The sequence below is a fragment of the Anomaloglossus baeobatrachus genome, chromosome 10, assembly GCF_048569485.1.
Source record: "Anomaloglossus baeobatrachus isolate aAnoBae1 chromosome 10, aAnoBae1.hap1, whole genome shotgun sequence".
Lineage (NCBI taxonomy): Eukaryota > Metazoa > Chordata > Amphibia > Anura > Aromobatidae > Anomaloglossus > Anomaloglossus baeobatrachus.
In genome coordinates, this window is record NC_134362.1 from 190,806,696 (window position 1) to 190,828,702 (window position 22,007).

Below are 22,007 nucleotides of genomic sequence, written 5' to 3' on the forward strand. Positions count from 1 at the left end.
TATGAACTCCTTCCGGAAATCAGGGTTGACCAGAACGGGTTGTCCGCACAGGACCCCCTTCAGGGCCCGGAAGGAGTCCTCGGCCTGCGGAGTCCAGCGCACCATGACGGACTTCTTGCCTTTGAGAAGGTCCGTCAAGGGGGCTGATAGTCCCGCAAAATCTCTTACAAACCTCCTGTAGTACCCCACGATACCCAGGAAGGCCCTAACCTGCTTTGTGGTCAGGGGTCTAGGCCACTTCTGGATCGCCTCAACCTTGTTAATTTGGGGCTTTATCACTCCTTGGCCTATCACGTAGCCCAAGTAGCGGGCTTCCGTGAGTCCCAACGCACATTTCTTGGGATTGGCTGTCAATCCGGCTGTTCGAAGCGCGTCCACCACCGCTTGTACCTGTTCCAAGTGGGTCTGCCAATCGGGGCTGTAAATAATGATGTCATCAAGGTACGCTGATGCATACGCCTGGTGGGGTTCCAGCACTAAGTCCATCAACCTCTGGAACGTGGCCGGAGCGCCATGTAACCCAAAAGGCAAGACAACATAGTGGAAGAGACCCTCCGGCGTAACAAAAGCGGTTTTCTCCTTGGCGGACTCCGTCAGTGGCACCTGCCAGTACCCCTTGGTCAGGTCGAGCGTGGTAAAATATCGCGCCTGTCCCAGCCTATCAATCAGCTCATCCACCCGGGGCATGGGGTAGAGATCGAACTTGGATATTTCGTTCAATCTCCGGAAGTCATTGCAGAACCTTAAGGAGCCATCGGGTTTTGGTATTAGGACAATGGGACTAGCCCATTCACTCCGGGATTTTTCGATGACCCCCAGGCGTAGCATTGTCTTCACTTCTTCTGATATGGCTTGTCTTCGAGCCTCCGGCACGCGGTATGACTTCAGGCGTACCTTCAGGTGGGGCTCGGTGACAATGTCATGTCGTATCAGACTGGTCCTACCCGGCAACTCGGAGAAGACATCGGGGTTCTGCTGAACCAGCCGTCTGGCCTCTCGCCTCTGTTGCTTGGTGAGGGCTTCTCCGATCCTTACTTCCGGTTCGTCCTCTCCGGAGGTCGCTGAAGCCGGGAGTGAACGACCCGAAGAGGAGGGAGATGGGGGAAACTCAACCATCAGGCTTTCCCGTTCCTGCCACGGTTTTAATAGGTTGACATGGTATATTTGTTCAGGTTTCCGCCTACCGGGCTGCAATACTTTATAGTTGACCACCCCGACTTTTTCCTTTATCTCGTAGGGGCCTTGCCACTGAGCCAGGAATTTACTCTCCGCCGTGGGGATTAATACCAACACCCGATCCCCGGGTTTAAAGGTCCGCACGGTGGCTTGTCTATTATAGCGGCCGCTTTGCGCGGCCTGAGCCTCCTGTAAATGCTCCTTCACAATTGGCATGACCGCGCTTATGCGGTTCTGCATTCCTAAAATGTGTTCAATCACACTTTTATGGGGGGTGGGCTCTTGCTCCCATGTTTCCTTTGCCAGGTCCAACAATCCCCGGGGATGTCGCCCGTATAACAATTCAAAAGGCGAAAACCCCGTGGATGCCTGTGGCACCTCTCGGATGGCAAACATCAAATAGGGAAGCATCATATCCCAGTCCTTCCCGTCTTTGGAGATCACCCTTTTTAGCATGGTTTTCAGGGTTTTATTGAATCGTTCTACTAACCCATCCGTCTGAGGATGATACACAGACGTACGCAACTGCTTGATCTGGAGTAGCCGGCATAGTTCTTTGGTCACTTTAGACATGAATGGGGTCCCCTGATCCGTAAGGATCTCCTTGGGCAACCCCACCCGGCAGAACACAGAAAACAACTCCCGAGCTATAAGCTTCGCCGCAGTATGTCTGAGAGGTATCGCCTCTGGATACCGGGTGGCATAGTCAACGATCACTAGGATGTGTTGGTGCCCTCGAGCAGACTTTACGAGGGGCCCCACCAGATCCATCCCTATCCGTTCAAAAGGGACTTCTATAATGGGTAACGGCACCAACGGACTGCGAAAGTGGACCAGTGGTGCGGTAAGCTGACACTCCGGGCAGGTTTCGCAGAACCGTTTTACCTCCCCAAAGACCCCGGGCCAATAGAACCTTTGCAATATTCGCTCCTGCGTTTTCTTGACCCCTAGGTGGCCACTCATCAGATGTTTATGAGCCAAGTCGAGGACCCGCCGGCGATACGGCTGGGGCACCACCAACTGCTCCACCCCCACGCCCCGTATTTCATCTACCCGGTAGAGTAAATCCTGTTTAAGAGCGAAATGGGGGTACCTTACCTGGGCACCGGGCAGCTGGGCCACCCCGTCAATTACTAACACCCTATTCCGGGCATGTATTAACGTAGGGTCCTGGAGTTGGGCTGTCCCAAACGCATCCGGGGATGCCTCCAAGTCCGGGATGGGCTCGACCGTCTCAGCCTCTCCTGCCAATACCTCTAGGGGCGACCTATCGGGTTCACATTCTGTCCCTATCATGGGGACCCCTACGGCAGGTGTCCCGGATTCAGGATTGTAGGGCTCAGGCCCCGGACTGACCAATATCGGAGGGGACCTAGGGGTTCCCTTCCATAAAGTCCAAAAATAGGGCAGATCCCGTCCTAGGATCACGTCATAAGGAAGAGTGTTAAGCAGTCCCACCTCATGTTGCACCTGACCGCAAGGTGCTGTGATGGTGACAATCCCCGTGGGATAGTCTCGGCGGTCCCCATGTATGCAAACCACCCCCACGGTACGTCCTGTGGCCTTTACTTTAGCCCTCAAGGTGGATCGCACAAGGGTCACTAAGCTTCCGGAATCCAACAATCCTGTAACCGGACATCCATTCACCTGTATTTGGCACAAGTGGGGCTCAGTCTCTGGGGGAACCAGGTCAGCGGTACACACCACCTGAGCATACATTGAACCCCGCCGGGTAACCCCACAATCCATGGGCTCCGTGGTCAGGGGACACTGGGCTTCCATATGTCCCACCCGCTGGCACCGCCAACATCTAATAGGGAAGGAAACCCCCTTGACAAGTTGTCGTTTAGGGTACATGGCCTTCCGGACCTCAGGAACGGCGGGCGCGGCCTCAGCCAGGATGGTAGCGGACTCCTGTACCGGTGTCGGCGGTGGGTCCTTGGCCCTAGGCTTGGAGGGGCCGGACCGACGGGCGGTACGCAAAGTCTCAGTGTCCCGTATCAAGTCCTGCGTAGCCACATGCCGCTCTACCAGGGACACTAATTGGTCCAGGGTACTCGGGTCACCCTGTCCTACCCACCGTTGAACGGTGACGGGTAAAGTGCGCACAAAACGATCCACTACTACCCTTTCCACCATTTGCGCCGGGCTCAGAGTGTCAGGCTGCAACCACTTTTTTACAAGATGTAATAAGTCATAGGCCTGGGAGCGTACGGGTTTGGCTTCCTCATAGAACCACTGATTTACCCGCTGAGCCCGTACATAGGTATTCACCCCCAACCGAGCCAGTATTTCGGCTTTCAGGGTCACATAGTCAATGGCGTCCTCGGTACCGAGGTCCAGGTACGCTTTTTGGGGTTCCCCCGTCAGATAGGGCGACAATACCTCAGCCCACTGGGGGGTCGGCAGCTTTTCCCGCTCGGCCACCCGCTCAAACACTGCCAGGAACGCTTCCACATCATCCCCCGGGGTCATCTTTTGCAACGCTTGTCTCACCGCTTTCCGGACGCTGCCGTCGTCACCCGGTCCCGGGGTTGTTGCTGCCGGTCCGGCACGGATTGACTTGGCCAGGAGAACCATCTGTTCTTGGTGCCTTTTTTCCTGCAATTTCAAGGATTGCTGGTGCTGTTGCTGCTGTTGCTCCAACGTCCGGAGCAGGTGGGTATTCACCTGTTGTTGCTGTGCATTAGCCTCTTGTTGTTGTGCATTAGCCTGAGCCAAATGCCTTAGTATGTCCTCCATGGCGTCGCTGGGTTTGGGCCGTAGTATAGCTGCTTGAATCCAGGACATGTGCTACCGGATCACCAGAAAAGGAAGTACACCTCACCGGGCTGGCATGCCCGCCGATTCTCCACCATATGTGAGGTAGCGCGGTCGGCTGCGCAGCAGAAGACACGGGATCCAGGCATATAGGTTCACAGCACACGGTGTTTAATGTCCAAACAAAAATCCACAGCAATATACATGTCTCTCCAGCAGAGACTCAGGGAGTTGTGATCACTCCCTCACACCCGGCACACCTGCCCCTCGTTCCTGTTTCCATTTAACCCTTCCTTCAGCCTGTAGGGAAACAGCATTAACCCTAGAGTGGATTTACTTTCTATCATGGAGTGAGCACAACCGGGGCGAGACATACCGGCCGTCATAGATAACCCCGGTCACAGTCTCACAATATATATATATATATATATATATATATATATATTTATTTAATATATATATATATTTATTTAATATATATATATATATATTTATTTAATATATATATATATATATATATATATATATATATATATATATATATATATATATATAAATTACACACCCCTTATCACCATTACCTTGTGTCTTAGCAATTTGTTATGCCGGGCTGTGTGCACTTTATATGATTTATATCTCACGAGAGGATTTATAATTATCTCATTTGCTCATCACATTCTTGTACCAGTCGGCGAGATGGTGCCAGGAGGGGTGTGTGAAGCCAGAACGGAGCGGTTTCACCATCACTACCTTATCTCTTTCAGTCCGGAGCACCTGCACCAATATCTAGATAGATAGACAGATCGATAGATAGATAGATAGATAGATACAGTATATATATATATATATATATATATATATATATATATATATATATATATATATATATATATATATATATATATATATATATAAAAAAGTGAGTACACCCCTCACATTTTTGTAACTATGTTATGGGAGAACACTGAAGATCTGACCCTGTGATACAATGTACAGTGTCAGTGTGCAGCTTGTATAACAGTGTAAATTTGGTGTCCTCTAAAGAGCTCAACACACAGCCATTAATGTCAACAAAAGTGAGTACACTCCTAAGTGAAAATGGCGACATTGTGCCCAATTAGCCATTTTCCCCTTCCCGATGTCATTTTATTCATTAGTGTTACAAGGTTTCAAGTGTGAATGGGGGGCAGGTGTGTTACATTTGGGGTTATTGCATGGGCTCAGTGTAATATGCAGACGTTTTCTTTTCAGATTAAACGTAGGAGTGCTACCAGCATTGCTGCAGAGGTTACAGGGTGGACGGTCCTCCTGTCAATGCTCAGACCATACGCCGCACATTGCAGAGGTTACAGGAGGGGGGGGGGTTCCGCCTGTCAGTGTTCAGAACATATGTCGCACACTGCAGAGGTTACAGGGGTGGTGGGGCTGCCTGTCAGTGCTCAGACCATACGCCGCACACTGCAGAGGTTACAGGAGTGGGGGGGTCCTACTGTCAGTGCTCAGACCATACGCCACACACTGCAGAGGTTAAAGGGGTGGAGGGTCCACCTATCAGTGCTCAGTCCATACGCCACACACTGCAGCACATCGGTCTTCGTGGCTGTTGTCCCAGAAGGAAGCCTCTTCTACAGATGATGCACAAGAAATCCTGAAGTTTGCTGAAGATAAGCAGAAGAAGGACATGGATTACTGGAACCCTCCTGTGGTCTGTTGAGACCTAGACAAACTTATTAGGTTATGATGGATTCAAGCATGTGCAGCGGCAACTAGGTGAGGCGCAGAAAGACAAGCATGTCCTGCCTACAGTCAGGCATGGTGGTGGACTGTCATGGTTTGGCGCTGCATGAGTGCTGCCAGCTGTGGAGGCTACAGTTCATTGAGGGAACCATGAATGCCAACATGTACTGTGACACTGAATCAGAGCATGTTCTCCTCCCTTCATATTCCAACATAAGAATGACCCTAAACACCTCCAACATGACCACTGTCTTGCTAAAGAAACTGAGGGTAAAAGTGCTGGACCGTCCAAGCGTCTCCAGGCCTAAACCCAATGAAACATATGTGGGACCTCATCAAATAGAAGGTGGAGGAGCGCAAGGTCTGTAACACCCACCAGCTCCGTGATGTCATCATGGAGGATGGAAGAGGATCCAGCGGCTCATATGATGCTCTAGTGACCTCCATGCCCAAGAAAGTTAAGGCAGTGCTGGAAAATAATGGGGGCCACACAAAATACTGAAACTTTGGGCACAATTTTACCATTTTCACTTAAATGTGTACTCCGTTTTTTGCCAGTGGTTTAGACATTGATGGCCATGTGAGTTATTTTGAGGGTGCTCCTCAGACCAGGGGACCACAAACTCCCGTTCTTCACCACGCCTCGGAGGAGTTTACATAAAGCAGGAGCCAAGCATGTCAAAGTCCATTAGACTAGCAGAATCGTCCGGACCCCCACTAGTGGTTGGGTGATAAATGCTTCAGGCGCTTATCCCCCTTTATTGCGCAAGCACAGTCGTGAGAAGCCAATTTGTGGAAAGCGTGCATGGGTCAGAAAATAAATTGGCACAAATATTCGTCATGAATCTTCTGTGCAGACTTGATCCCACTCATTGCAAGAAGTGTAACTAGTCAATGTGAAATCCACACTGCAGGTCATTTTACACATGGATGAGATCTGTTAAAATCTTTTGGGGTATCCAGACTGGCCAATAATTGGGGGACAGGGCTACAATCACCCAACGAAGAAGCAAGACTCTCATTCGTCGGATGTGATAATTTTTGAGCAGGCTTAAAAATGACCGTTCTCGGCAGCACACACATCGCCCCGTGTAAACAGGACATGTGCTGCTGACAATGTTACTTTCTATGTATATTGCTGCCCGATCTACTGATTGGAAGGCAACTAGGAGGGAAGGAAGTAATGGCCGCCTCGTCTGCGTGCCTTTTTTTTAAGGTTACTTTTTAATGATAGTCTCTGTGTCCTGCGAGCAGAAGTCTGGAAGAATGCAGACTCCTCATGTACAAGTGGGACAGTTCATCCGCCCTCCTCCTCCTTCCTTCCCTCTCACATGTTCTCTCCCCCCCACCCCCCAACCCCCAGTCACTCATTTCGTCTCCCTGCGCAAATTGAAAACGACTAACCTTGTCATATTTAGTGCACCGCTCACAGCCGCTGCCTTCCAGGGCTAATCAGGCACAAACATATTCGCAAAGTTGCTAAGCTCTGAGCTGTCTTCTAAGCATTAAAGTGTCCTGTCTGCCTGGGAGGTCACTCCTATCTTGGCCGTGCCGCTCATGTACGGCCAGTAATATTGATTGATTAATGTATAAAAAGCACCAAATCCATTTGCTTCTATGAAACGGAGCAAAGTGCATTCACTCGCCTGGAATTTTCACCTCATCCTTTTGTTTGAAGGACGCGTATATTCCGATATTAATATGCCAACAGGATTTTTTTTTTCCTATTTTTATGTTTACTTTCAGTCATGTTGTTGTTTTTTCCATTAATTTACGCTTCAAAAGTTTGGCTCTTTTTGCTTCCAAACTAATTTTTAGAATCTATAATAATTGCAAAGGTAGTTTTGTTTTTTGGGGGGGCAACGCCAACCTCCCTGGTCGGATTTCCAAAGTATAGGTGATAACTTGTGGATCAGTAAGGGGTAAAGGGAGCGACCAAGGTCAAGAACAAGGCTCTGAAATGCTGTAACAAATTGAATATGAAGCCAATGGACCCCGATTTTTGTATGTGGGACTGTGGGGAAAAAAGTTGAGCGCTGTACTTCAATATCTCCGGTAGTGCCGTTGAACATGAAAGGTGATCACTTGTGGAGAGGGGTAAAGGGAGCAACCAACCTCATGCTGTAACAATTTGGATATGAAGCCAATCGACCCCGATTTTTGTATGTGGGACTGTGGGGAAAAAAGTTGAGCGCTGTACTTCAATATCTCCGGTAGTGCCGTTGACCATGAAAGGTGATCACTTGTGGAGAGGGGTAAACGGAGCAACCAACCTCATGCTGGAACAATTTGGATATGAAGCCAATCGACCCCAATTTTTGTATGTGGGACTGTGGGGAACAAAGTTGAGCGCTGTACTTCAATATCTCCGGTAGTGCCGTTGACCATGAAAGGTGATAACTTGTGGAGAGGGGTAAACGGAGCAACCAACCTCATGCTGGAACAATTTGGATATGAAGCCAATCGACCCCAATTTTTGTATGTGGGACTGTGGGGAACAAAGTTGAGTGCTGTACTTCAATATCTCCGGTAGTGCCGTTGACCATGAAAGGTGATAAATTGTGAATCAGTGAGGGGTAAAGGGAGCTACCAACGTGAAGAACAAGGCTCTGAAATGCTGTAACAACTTGGATATGAAGCCAGTCAACCTCAATTTTTGTCTATGGGACTGTGGGGAAAAGTTGAGCGCAGTACTCCAATATCTCCGGCATTGCCGTTGACCATGGAAGGTGATAACTTGTGGATCAGTGAGATGTAAAAGGAGCGACCGACCTTAAGAACAGGGCTCTAAAACGCTGTAACAATTTGGATATGAAGCCAATCGACCCCAATTTTTGTCTATGGGACTGTGGGGAAAAAAGTTGAGCGCTAAACTCCAATATTTCTGGTAGTACCATCGACCATGAAAGGTGATAACTTGTGGATCAGTGAGGGGTAAAGGGAGCGACCGACCTCAAGAAAAAGGCTCTGAAATGCTGTAACAAGTTGGATATGAAGCCAGTCAACCCCAATTTTTGTCTATGGCACTGTGGGGAAAAAAGGTAAGCTCTGTACTGCAGTATCTCCAGCTGTGCCGTTGACCATGGAAAGGCCCGGTGACCAACATTTGCATAGACTTTTTGTAACCTGATGGGTTATCAATTGGATATGACACTGCTTTGATTGGTGGGGGTCCGATCATTAGGTCCCCCACTTTATCTAGGGAATGTAGGAGCCGCAACAATGGTGTGGAACCACAACCCCTCTTTGGGAGCCGTCTAAAGTTTCTTGCACAGCAAAGTTGACTGGAATGCAGCGAAAATGTAGGAGACGTAACTTTAGGTTAAGGCCACACGAGCGTATGGCATCCGATGCGAGTGTTCGGATGCCATAGCTAGCTCCTGCTGTGCTGCGAGTGTAAGCCAAGTGTTATGCCACTGTGGCGCCCTGGACTAGCCAGGTCGTCACAGATAACACTCAAACACCCCCACCCCCATTAGACAGTGACACCGGCCAAACAAAAACCCTTGTTGCCTCCCTCCAGAGTCTGATGTCCACACCAGGTGGGGAGGAGCCAAGCGGTTGGCCCCACCCATCGAGGAGTTCACAGGCCTGGAGGCGGGAAAAGTGTCAGAAAAGAGTTTGGAGTTTGAAGTGAGAGGAGCACGCACTTGAGTGTCTGGGTTTGTGGCCCAGGCACTGACAGCAAGGTTGGCAGACGGTGGTGGCCGTCTGCAGGTGTGGTGAAGCAACGCGGAACAGTAGGACCGGGGTCAGGCGTTGGCCCGCCGGTACCAACCAGCACACACAGGCAGGGCCATCGGACCCCGACCAGGCTTGGAGCTGCCGACAATAGTCAAATCCGAGTGTGACCGGAACCCCAGGGGTTTCCTAACAGCCAAAGACCTGATAGAAGGCAACCGCCCACACCGTGAGGGTATACAGCTACCGCCTAAGGCTAGAGACCCAAGGGCCAGCGCCTGCGGGGAAACGGGCTCCTCCGGCATCCATACACCGGGGAGCGGACTACCGTTGGGGATCCATAGTAGTCAACTAAGTACATCAAGGTGCAGGGAAAGACAGCCACCATCACCTGTCCGGGGAGAGACACTGCAGCCGGCTGCGGGACCCGTCCATCCAGCCGTTTGGTTTACCGAGGACTTTGTGCATCTCTTACTGAGTGAGTATACCCGTGCCATCCGGCACCACGCCGCGCTGTCCCTGAAACCCTGCACCTCACCAACCCAGCCTCCCTGTCACATCACCGGGCCCCGGGACCACCGACCCCTACCCACGGAGGGGGAAAACAACATCCCAGCTGCTCCCTACCATCGCTCCCGGGATCCCCGTCACCAGCAGAAGTGGTGCCCATCTTCACCATGACCCGTGGGTGGCGTCACGGACTAAATCCCCCAAACCAATCACCCCTTTCACGGGCGAGGAGCGCCGCTCGAGTCCCCGTCCCGGCCCACCGCTCCAGTCACCGAGCAGCAGCAGCCGCAGCAGCGCCGGACCCGAGCGTTAGCGAGAGCACAGCAGCGGCGGCGTCCTCCCCGCCCGCGACACCACTGTGATCCAATCTTGCAATCGGATCACAGCTGCAGAGGAGAGGGAGGGATTAATCTCCCTATCTCCTCAATTGCCAGCTGATGTGATTATCGCACTGCACTCTGGTGTCATCCGAGTGCAGTGCGTTGTTTCACTTGCACCCATAGACTTGTATGGGTGCGAGTAAATAAGTTTCGGATTCCACCCACAGCATGCTGCAACGGTTTTCCCGGTACGATTAGGGTTGAGAAAATAATCGCAGATTGAAACGTCCCCATAGAGTAATTTGGGTCCGGGTGGAATGTGATTATTTTTATTTTTTTTTTTTTTATCGTATTCTACTCGGTCCATTTTACTCTCCGTGTGTCCTAGCCCTTAAACCAGTGATGCGGCCCCTTTATTCTCAAAACTAGTGGAGGTCCATTTGCCTCAGCGCTCATGTAGAGCGGCGGACCCCTCTGTAAGGATTTATAGACGCACAATCTTCCAGTCTTTTTGAAGCAGATCCGCTCAAAAAAGCAACTGAAAGGCTTTTCCTATTCATTTGTCTTCTAAAAACACTTTGCTGGGTAAATACTTAGACTTTTTAAGCATTTTTTTTTCCACTTCAAGATTTGAAAAACACTGTGGAAAAAAAGCGCAGTCTAAAACAGATCATGTGCCCATACCCGAAATGCGTCATCGAATAAAAAAAACTCCCCAAAGAAGGATCATTCTCTGAAGTGGCTTTCATTAGAATAATTGTTTTTGACCACCTAAAAAAACAAAATAAAAAAAAACCTTTGTGCCACGGTTGCTCCTCAAACCACCCAGGTTCTGCAGGCGAAAAGAATAGAAATGGAGTCATAGTGCCAAATCAGCCCTACTGCCCATTATTTCTCACGATCATTGGGGTCCCAGAGGTCAGACCCCCACTAATCATAAAGTGGTAGCACATGTATGTCTACCTTTGAAGGCAATATCATATGTGAAAGGGCTGTCTAGTACCCTCTTTAATTGCACCCCTTCTTACATGCGCCTCTATTATCCAGGGTCTAGGCTATACTTTTGGGCTTGAATCTTGCATACAGATTTTGGTGCCGATCTCCAAGCCAAAGTCAGATGTGGACTTGCCGGAACCACATATGGCCACTGTATCAATATCCGTTTGTGGTTTTCTGATCCAAGGCTATGCCCATGGTTTGTAGGAGGTTTTGGAGCAGAAACTGAACGGAAAGCCTCCACATCCTTGTCACGAGTATCTCTCGCGGTTGAGTGATGCGTGACGGTCCTGTGATCTGATCTTCACTCATTATTGGGTGGCTCAGTATATTACATGTGTTTTTCTGTTGGCACTTCAGGAGTTAGTTTTTCCTGCTAGCAGCTCCTCGCTAATCACCTTATGTTCAACCGATTTGTTACCCCTCCCACCTCCTTAAGTAGCCTCTCCTTCTTTCAGCTTCCGCCGGAAATAGAATCTTATGTTCCTGACCACCTAGGTGACTGCACCTAGGAGCTGCTGGATTTCTGCTGCTTTTCCAGTTGTTGGAGTCGTGTCGTAGAAGCCATCAAGTTTGTGTTGTGCTATTTTTCCTCTGTCTACCTTTCCCTTCTTGTTGATTAGTACAGCAGTGAGACTAGTTTCTCTCGCCAGCCATCTCACTAGCCAGGGTGTTTGTAGAGCTAGTGAGGGATTAGGTATCCGGCTTGGTGATGGGTTGAAACACCCTGTATAGGGATGCTATGGAGCTCAGGAAACAGCTTGAGGTGAGTCCAGGAGGTGCAGGGACCAGTGTTGTAAAAGTCCTCCCATTGTCCCCCTTGTTTCCTTTGTGCTTTGTAGTGCGCCAGATGTCCGTGAGCCTGAGATATATTTGGACACTACCTACTCCAAGCGTAACAATCCTCCTTTAAAAACGTAAAACTCTGCAAAAAGACTTGGTGTGCACATTACCTTTTTAAAAAGACGAAAGACGTGTAAGCAGGACGCCTGCCTATGTTTTCATTTCCATCATCCTGTGACCTCTCCGCGCTCGTGAAGGCCCGAGTTAATGTATGCTGCCAATTAGCTGATTGTGAGAGCGCCGGGGCGAGGGCATCCTCGACCATCACCCTTCAGATCTTATGCCACGTTTACCGGATCACACAGTATGGAACAGAAAAGTGAATTTTCTCCTAAAGCCTTAAGTGGGGAAGCCATGCTAATTGTAAATCAATGCATCTTAAAATGTGCCATTGATCCGCAGTTAGAACTTAGAAGGGAAACTGTAATTACTGCCTGATACAAGGGCTTTTTATTCTTGGGTTCCCAGCAAAATAAACAGAGTTGACGACTGACTTCTTCATTAAAGCGGCCCTTTTTGATTTTATATTGTTTGTTTTTTATCTCCTTCTTGACTTGACTTATGTCAATCCCTACTTGGCACATGGGCAATCCATATACTTCACCTACAGAGATCAGCACGTGGATTGGGAGCCTTTGGATGGGCCCCACCTGCGTGGAGCTATACCGGTATTCCTTGGCACCGGCGTTCATCGGGCACCGTCACGCTAGGAGTCCCCGCTTGTCCCTCACACATTTCGCCCTGTCACAGCCTCCTAACAAGCTTGGAACAAGTGGCAGCTGCTGGCTGGAAATTGATTTAATTAATTGCTATGCCAATAAGCCAGCTCGTTACGTCTGCCATTGGTTAGGAGGATGGCTAACAAGTCCACTGATCAATGGAGCCAATAAAGATTTTACTCATTAATGAGCAGAGCACTAATTACTGTTATCCGGTGACCAATTAGGCTTAGTGGTTCTTATGCTGGTGCGCGCCCTTACCGTTTAGCGTACAGTAGAGAAGCGACTGCGCGCAGCCAAGGGATTGATACCAAGGGTACTGTGCCCTTGGATGGGTCAGAGTGCGGTCAGCTATGGGTGCGAGGAGGGTGCCCGTGTCGTGTACTGCACAGACTCACTCCATTCACTATGAAGCATGGCATACTTCATTGTCTGGTCTATATAATGAATAATAGTCCAATTAAAACAGATTATTGGTAATTACTAGGGATGATCGAATACCTCATATATTCGGCTTCGCGAATATTTGCCGAATAGGTCGCCGCTATTCGACTATTCGCGAATATTCGATGCGCAATGTAAGTCTATGGGAAACTCGAATAACAACTATTCGGAACTATTCGGGCTTCCCATAAACTTACATTGCGCATCGAATATTCGCATAGCGGCGACCTATTCGTCGGATATTCGTGAAGGCAAATATTTGAGGTATCCGATCATCCTTAGTAATTACAACTCATTGTGTGGCCATTTGTTTTTCAAGTTTTTCTGTTATGGGAAACGAAAAGTTGTTGAAAGAGCCAGTTGAGACAAACTTGGCCAAGCGAGCTAGAATTGAGGTAGATAGTTGCCGGACGAATAATTGGCCAACCGCTACCTAAGTGTATAGGGGGAGGGCTTAAGTCAAGGGACCAAGTCATAGGAGCAATTTTGGGGTCCGTTTTGAAAAAATTGCAGCATTGCACAAGTCTCGACAATTCCCCGGGTAAGAGGGTTTCCATTTCAATTGTGCCCTCATCCACCTTTCGATGATAAATCTTCCATAGTTATATCAGCTGTGTTGGCAGCCATGTTTTTTTGGCCACTTTTAGACAGGATTTAGGAAGCTAATAATATAGCAATTTTAGTAAAGCACGGAAAAGAATGACCTCCAAGAAGCCTGTGCGGGAATGTAAGCCTGGCCTAACAAAGCCAAGATTAGGTCCCTGCATCGGCTTCTGAGTTGCTGTTGTTATTTTCGGAGGCGGTGTACCACTTATCTGCCATTGTAAGGGTTAGGTTTGAAAGTTTAGAGTTAAGGACCCCCATATACACTAATTCTCACACTACCGGTACATACAGGGAAGTAAAAAGTCCAAGGCGAAATGGAAGGGAAGGGAAACCCTGTGCCTAGGGAAAGGGAAGATTGGGACCCCTGACCGAACCTACTGCTGGTCCCTGTGGTCTCTCACCACTCTAGATAGGTTCCACACCTATGCACCGAGCCGGATATCTGACCCTAGGTATCCCTAGTGCTGGGCCCTAAATAGGGAACAGGTGGGATGAGCTCTTTGTCAACCCCATTAAACAACTATGGAGGACACAAAGGGGGTACACGGGGAAAAGCATGAACTACATATCTACAGATGACTCGGCAACGATACCACAGAGGAGTACAAGCCACCTGCTTGCAACCTAGCTTGAAGGAACTGAAAAATATCACCAGCACCGGTCTAAAGGAAGGAAGGGGTATTTAAACACCAAGGGAACACTGATGATCAGCAGCTGAGTAAGGGAAAAAGATGAAGCCAGCAGGTAAGCTACCTATACCAATGAATACTAACAACAGGAACAATGGAAAGTCAGGGACCATTCTGCGCAGCCAAATGCTGTGACCTTCTATGGTCAGAAACCACATGACTGTCTGTCACACGGGACACTAGTCTAACGGTAGCTGAGATCGCCTATATAGGAGGTTTTGGTAGACGGTGGGTAACCTTAACTCTCTCCAGGAGACAAGTATGCGGCATGTTCAATTTCCAGTGAGACTGTCCTTTTTATTCTGAAATCCGCCAGCACAGGAGTCTGATACGTCTCTTGTAGAGAACATGGAAGCGTTCCTGTCTGTGAAAGAGTCAGAAAAGACATCTACCGTCCATGCAATCCGTCCAACCACCGTTGGCTGACCGCTATCTATTATGTGTGCGATTCCTACTAATGAGCCCCAAAGTTGAGCAATATGTCCCTATCCCCGAGCTTTTTTGTTTGAAGAGTACCGGTATATGTACAACACAAATAAAAGTTAGGGTTTGTTTTTTTTTGTTTTTTTTTTTTGTTGACTTGTTCTTCCTTTTAAAGATTTTTGACAACTTGACAGAAGAGGAGGACTATCTAGATGATGAGCCTGTACTTCCACTTAGGATGGGTAGACTGCTCTAGCTCGTGTGGTGTATACAGTATAGCGGCTGTTTACACGCAGCCATCACTAAGTGGATGTGCTTTTGTGTCCTGTCCATCAGACGGTGGCTGGCGGATGGCTGAAGATGATGGAACATATGAGCTTTGATGGAGTTAGAGAGTATTGAGGCTCCGGACTGGGATTTGTGGTGAGGCGGATGCTATTCAAGTGAGGTCTCAGTAGAGTCCCCTGGAATCTGCTACTTCTCAACTTGTCTGCTCCTTCCCGTATTGACTTGGTCAGACCCCTTGTGAGCTCCCTAATTGAAAATTAATACAGGATCAATGCAGAAGGCAATTTGCATATTGATTATACACAGCACTGAATGCACCATATGTGTGGCAGATTGATCGAGAGTCTGAGACGGCTCAAGGAAGCAAGACATCTCCGGGTTGTGTGGGTATGAGAGATGTGGAGGATTCTTCCACCACCTATGGGAGCAACGTACCAAAGCTCCAAACCACCGCGACAAACCTCCCGGATTATCATTTGTAAATTAGTTTTATGGGCAGCCCACATATCCTGGTCTAGACGGACATATTTTTTTTTAAATTTTGCATAGTAGTAGATTTTTCTACAAGTTGTGTTCTTCATCCATAGGTTGACACCTGACCACTGCTCCTTATCGTTAAAGTTGATCCCAGCTGACGGCTGATCACGGCTCCTTATGGTTAAAGTCGATCCCAGCTGAAGGCCGACAATGGCTCCTTATGGTTAAAGTCGATCCCAGCTGAAGGCAGACATTGGCTCCTTATCGTTAAAGTTGATCCCAGCTGACGGCTGATCATGGCTCCTTATGTTTAAACTTGTTCCCCGCAGACAGCTGATCACGGCTCCTTATGGCTAAAATTGATCCCAGCTTTCCCCCTGTACAGAACCATGAAGGCCCATACATTGTTCAAAAAGTAGGGAATATGGGAGCAACGATCGTGTCCTCCCCCGGCCATTCACGTGTGCTGCTGTCTTCTTTCCCTCCCGGGGCCTGTGCATGCATCCCAGGTCTCCTGGGAGTGTGGTTAGGGCATGCGCATTGCCTCTCCTCTTAAAGGGACGGTGCACCATCTCCAGGATATGCCTCTCAGCCTATTGCTGAGAGGCACTGTGTATTTAAGGCACCCTCCCATTAAGGGAGGTGCCTGCGCAACTCTCCTAGTTAGGCTGTGTCTCAGTCTGCTAGCTAGTTGTCAGGTCCCGTTACCCCAGTGTCCGTAACCTGTACCTGCCTTGCAATACTTGTCTGTTCCTGCCGTACCCATCATTCCTGTCCGTACCAGCCTTCCTCAGTCACCCCGCCTGTACCCGTCTATTCCTGAGTCCGTCACCTGTCCTGGGGGTCAGCTGCCACAGTCCCGGTTGCTGCCCTGGTAGTGGTACTTGGTATCTGCCTCGCGGTGGGTGCTTAGTTAAGCCCCTTCCACTAAAGGGTAAGCCCTGTGGTCCAGTGGGTCCACTAATCTCGCTCACTGCCCCTACACTGGCCGCGAGCGTTACGGAATGTTTGAGGGCGTGAGAGATTCATTCTTCCCATGAGAAAACATAATGGCTTTGGAGCCGCCATACAAAATGTTCCTCTGCTGAAGGTCCATGGTACTTCAGAAAGAAATCATAAAAATGCATCGTTATTAAGTGCACCCCGATTATCTCACATCGCATCACTCATATATTGTAAAGGAAATAGGGACTAAAATATTTTTGCATGTCTTTGCATTGATATTGTGCTCGATGGTCGCTCTTTCCGTCTCTAGTACTCCGCGCTGAGGGTTTTTACAGTTCCTTGTTTTGACTGTGCAGAAATTCATTCTGCAGCGAGGACGAACACTGTGTTTCCTCTACATCAGACATTATGACCTAGGAAGTCATTTAGTCTCTCCCAAGCCTCAAGTTCCTTGGCACGATGTCTCGGCTCTCGCTCTCTGCCTCCCTATGCTAAGGATGACACCTCTAGCTCGTACGAGGAACTGCACGATGGAGGCCGGCGGAGGAAATCGCACCACAATAGAGAAGGCACTTTCCTGTTAATTTGCAGCTCCGCTGTGCTCGCCTCTGAAAAGAAATATCCCAATCCATTGTACCTTTCTACTTTAAAAATAATTCCCCTTTCTTTTTTTTTGGGGGGGGGGTGGGGCTTCGACAGCGCTCGTTAAGAACAATGCCTACTCAAAATTGGCTTCTTCCCTGAGCTTTGCAATAGTGTTCTGCATTATGGAAATGCAACATCTCATAATACCCTGCGGTGGCGAGATACGGGACGACGCTGTTCATGACGAGATCACATCGTTTTGTATTTTTACATGTACCTAAATATCAAAGGTATAGACAAAATAAACTATAAGAAGATATATAACCTTGGTTCATAGAATGGTAGAGTTGGACTTGGTTAATGCTTATGCAAACAAAAATCCAAAGTAAATATCACCGCACAAGTATGGCGATAACTACAGAAGTATAGAGTCGGGAGTCTTACCAAGGACCAAGTGTCCTCTCCGGGTGCGTCCTCGTTAACAGAGAACCGGACCAGCACATAAAGGTGACTGCTGTCTGTCTCCAGCCCACACCATGTATATCAAGGCGGTCTAATGAAAATATAGTATCTCCGTGGCTGTGTAATAATCCATGGCTATATCTATGATCAGGGATCTTAACCGTTTCTCTAATGTAAAGGATTGGGATTTTCTTCCTTGGTAAGCTCCAAAAACGTCATATTGACCCTGAATTATGCATATGTTAGTGATGAGTGAGCACTACCATGCTCGGGTGCTCTGTACTCGTAACTAGTGATGAGCGGGCACTACCATGCTCGGGTGCTCTGTACTCGTAACTAGTGATGAGTGGGCACTACCATGCTCGGGTGCTCTGTACTAGTAACTAGTGATGAGCGGGCACTACCATGCTCGGGTGCTCTGTACTCGTAACTAGTGATGAGTGGGCACTACCATGCTCGGGTGCTCTGTACTCTTAACTAGTGATGAGCGGCACTACCATGCTCAGGTGCTCAGTACTGGTAACTAGTGATGAACGGGCACTACCATGCTCAGGTGCTCAGTACTCGTAACTAGTGATGAGCGGGCACTACCATGCTCAGGTGCTCAGTACTCGTAACTAGTGATGAGCGGCACTACCATGCTCGGGTGCTCTGTACTCGTAACTAGTGATGAGCGGGCACTACCATGCTCGGGTGCTTGATACTCGTAACTAGTGATGAGCGGGCACTACCATGCTCGGGTGCCCAGTACTCGTAACTAGGGATGAGCGGGCACTACCATGCTCGGGTGCTCAGTACTCGTAGCTAGTGATGAGCAGGCACTACCATGCTCGGGTGCTCAGTACTCGTAGCTAGTGATGAGCGGGCACTACCATGCTCGGGTGCTTGATACTCGTAACTAGTGATGAGCGGGCACTACCATGCTCGGGTGCTCAGCACTCGTAACTAGTGATGAGCGGGCACTACCATGCTCGGGTGCTCCGTACTCGTAGCTAGTGATGAGCAGGCACTACCATGCTCGGGTGCTCAGTAATCATAACTAGTGATGAGCGGGCACTACCATGCTCGGGTGCTCAGTACTCGTAACTAGTGATGAGCAGGCACTACCATGCTCGGGTGCTCAGTACTGGTAACTAGTGATGAGCGAGCACTACCATGCTCAGGAGCTCAGTACTGGTAACTAGTGATGAGAGGGCACTACCATGCTCAGGAGCTCAGTACTGGTAACTAGTGATGAGCGAGCACTACCATGCTCAGGAGCTCAGTACTGGTAACTAGTGATGAGCGGGCACTACCATGCTTGGGTGCTGGGTACTCGTAACTAGTGATGAGTGGGCACTACCATGCTCGGGTGCTCAATACTGGTAACTAGTGATGAGTGAGCACTGCCATGCTCGGGTGCTCAGTACTGGTAACTAGTGATGAGCGAGCACTACCATGCTCGGGTGCTCAGTACTGGTAACTAGTGATGAGCGGGCACTACCATGTTCGAGTGCTCTGTACTCGTAACTAGTGATGTGAGCACTACCATGCTCGGGTGCTCTGTACTTTTAACTAGTGATGTGAGCACTACCATGCTCGGGTGCTCAGTACTCGTAACTACTGTTGAGTGGGCACTACGATGCTTGGTACTCGTAATGAGCAGTTGGATGCTTGGATGGGCGCGACTTGAGTTACTGAATATAAAAAAAGTCAATGGGGAACTCTAGCATTTTTGCGGAAGATTTCCTTGAAAAATGGTCGAGTCCCTTTGACTTCCATTATACTTTGGTACTCGAGTAACTCACATTCAAGCATCCAATTGCTCGTTACGAGTACCGAGCACCCGAGCATGGTAGTGCCCGCTCATCACTAGTTACGAGTACTGAGCACCCGAGCATGGTAGTGCCCGCTCATCACTAGTTACGAGTACTGAGCACCCGAGCATGGTAGTGCCCGCTCATCACTAGTTACCAGTACTGAGCACCCGAGCATGGTACTGCCCGCTCATCACTAGTTACGAGTACGGAGCACCCGAGCATGGTACTGCCCGCTCATCACTAGTTACGGGTACTGAGCACCCGAGCATGGTACTGCCCGCTCATCACTAGTTACGAGTACGGAGCACCCGAGCATGGTAGTGCCCGCTCATCACTAGTTACGAGTACAGAGCACCCGAGCATGGTAGTGCCCGCTCATCACTAGTTACGAGTACTGAGCACCCGAGCATGGTAGTGCCCGCTCATCACTAGTTACGAGTACTGAGCACCCGAGCATGGTAGTGGCCGCTCATCACCAGTTACGAGTACAGAGCACCCGAGCATGGTAGTGACCGCTCATCACTAGTTACCAGTACTGAGCACCCGAGCATGGTAGTGCCCGCTCATCACTAGTTTGCTTTTTCCTTGCTTGCTGTAAACGCACCGGTCCAGCTTGTCTGTGTTACCCTATGAATGCCGGAGTGATGGGAATTGAGCAATTTGGTGCCTTAGAGCTGGGTGTATTAATGTGAATCCAGTGTAGGTGTCTCGCTGGCCTAGGATATGGAAAGCGGTGGCAGCTTATAGTGTGGAGTAGATGTGTGAACCGGTTTTAGGGGTGAGCTTAGCTTTTTTTTAAACCTATATTCGTCCAATCATGATAAGCATACACGATGTTTCCAAACTATAGGAAGGTCCTACAAACAATGGAAACCCTGTGTGTTAAAGAGCATTAATAATCTTCTTTTCCCCTTTACAGACGATCCTATAGAGGATGCTGAGGGCTCTTGTGAAGCTGCTGCTGACCCAGAGGAAGCCCCAAAAGACCAGGAGCCTGAAGGAGCCACAGAGAGCATCAGGGGTGCAGGTAAGCGTGCCGATATCCACCTATCCGGTGATGGGCTTTGTTGAGCCTTTTTCTTTTCTTTATTCGCACAAAGGAATATCAAACCAGTCAAGAACCAAAATTATTGTGCTGTAACGTTGTTTTTTTGTTTTTTTTCTACTCCAGCACCTTCTGTTCCCTCTGAGAAGGATCCTCCAGACTCGGTACCCGCCAAGGTTTCTTCAGTCACCAGCAATGAACCTCCTTTGGCCAAGAGACCAAAGTGCGCTGAGGAGAAGAGAACTGAGCAGGTAGCCTCCGCCGGACTCTTGGGTTCCTTCCACCCCCTCACCACTATTTGTACTTATGTTATCCATACCCCACCGCCCCCGACTATTTTTTTTTATTAACCATTTGTTTCTCTCAGCTTTACCAGTGTCCGTACTGCAAGTACAGCAATTCAGATGTGAACCGGCTGAGAGTCCACGCGATGACGCAGCACTCCGTGCAGCCGATGCTGCGCTGTCCCCTCTGCCAGGACATGCTCAACAACAAGATCCACCTGCAGCTGCACCTCACCCATTTGCACAGCGTGGCACCCGACTGCGTGGACAAACTTATTGTCACGGTAAGTCGGAATAGGTCGGCTGCTCGTCGTGCAGACAGGAGTGACAAACGAGAAGGGAGAGGACTGTGGAGTCATCGGTGATGGTGACGGCACCGCTGTGCGCATGTGCTGCTTGCATTCACGTAATGTCCCTAATAATAACTCAGACGGCTCTTTGCAACCTGCCCCGTGTCAAGTCTGTTACCAAGGCAACCGTGGCTTTGATTCTGCTCCGTATCCCACATTACTGTTTTATTTTTGTGCACTCAGTCCATTCCGAGCACAGCAAACGGTCACCTCACTTCGCTGACCGCGGGCAGGAATACTACCATACACGCCGCACATAGTCCTCACTTTACCGAGCACATCATCCAGCCATTTTTCGTGCCCTCCCATTTAACCGTGCTGCCTCGCTCTTGCCTTTCGGCCTCTCGCAACCTTATTCTCCAGCAATTTTTTTTTTATTGTCTCCCCCCATCTCCGCGGTCGTTTGCGCACAATTTCTAGGACCTTAAGTGGAAGCCCGCTCGGCTCATGTTTGCCAATTAGATGGTGTAAATGCAAAGTGACCTTAATATCCTCCCCTTGCTAACGAGTTTTTCTCTCCAACCTTTGCGCTCTTTGTAATGGAAATATGCAGTCTGTCTGCAAGTGGGATTTGCATGTTGGACCTTGCTGACAGTCAGAGGGTTTTTTTTTTCTTTCTTTCCTGACCTCTTTCCTCTTTTCTTTGTCTGTGTCCTTAGCTCTCCCCTCACTGTCAGCCGCTTTTCTCAATCTATCCTCCACACGCCGCCCTCCCCCCTTCTTTCTTTCTTTCCTTCCGTCTTTTTCCTTCCAACGCAATATGCAAAGAAAACTAGCTGGGTTACCGGGGCAGGCCTAAGAGTCCGGCTTACACCTCTCAGACCCCAGCATGGTGTAAACAGCCTCTGAAAATGTGGCCCTGTTCTGT

General features: G+C 49.1%; 1 protein-coding gene across 3 annotated transcripts in view; it reads left to right on the forward strand.

Moving 5' to 3' along the window:
* ZFHX3 (zinc finger homeobox 3) overlaps positions 1–22,007 on the forward strand; it is a 174,779-nt gene that overhangs the window by 133,088 nt on the left and 19,684 nt on the right. For all 3 annotated transcript variants that reach the window (XM_075326029.1, XM_075326027.1, XM_075326030.1), the window contains exons 5-7: positions 20,380–20,487; positions 20,632–20,756; positions 20,873–21,073. In XM_075326029.1, coding sequence (XP_075182144.1) covers positions 20,380–20,487; positions 20,632–20,756; positions 20,873–21,073 — 434 coding nt within the window. The remainder of the gene's footprint in view (positions 1–20,379; positions 20,488–20,631; positions 20,757–20,872; positions 21,074–22,007) is intronic.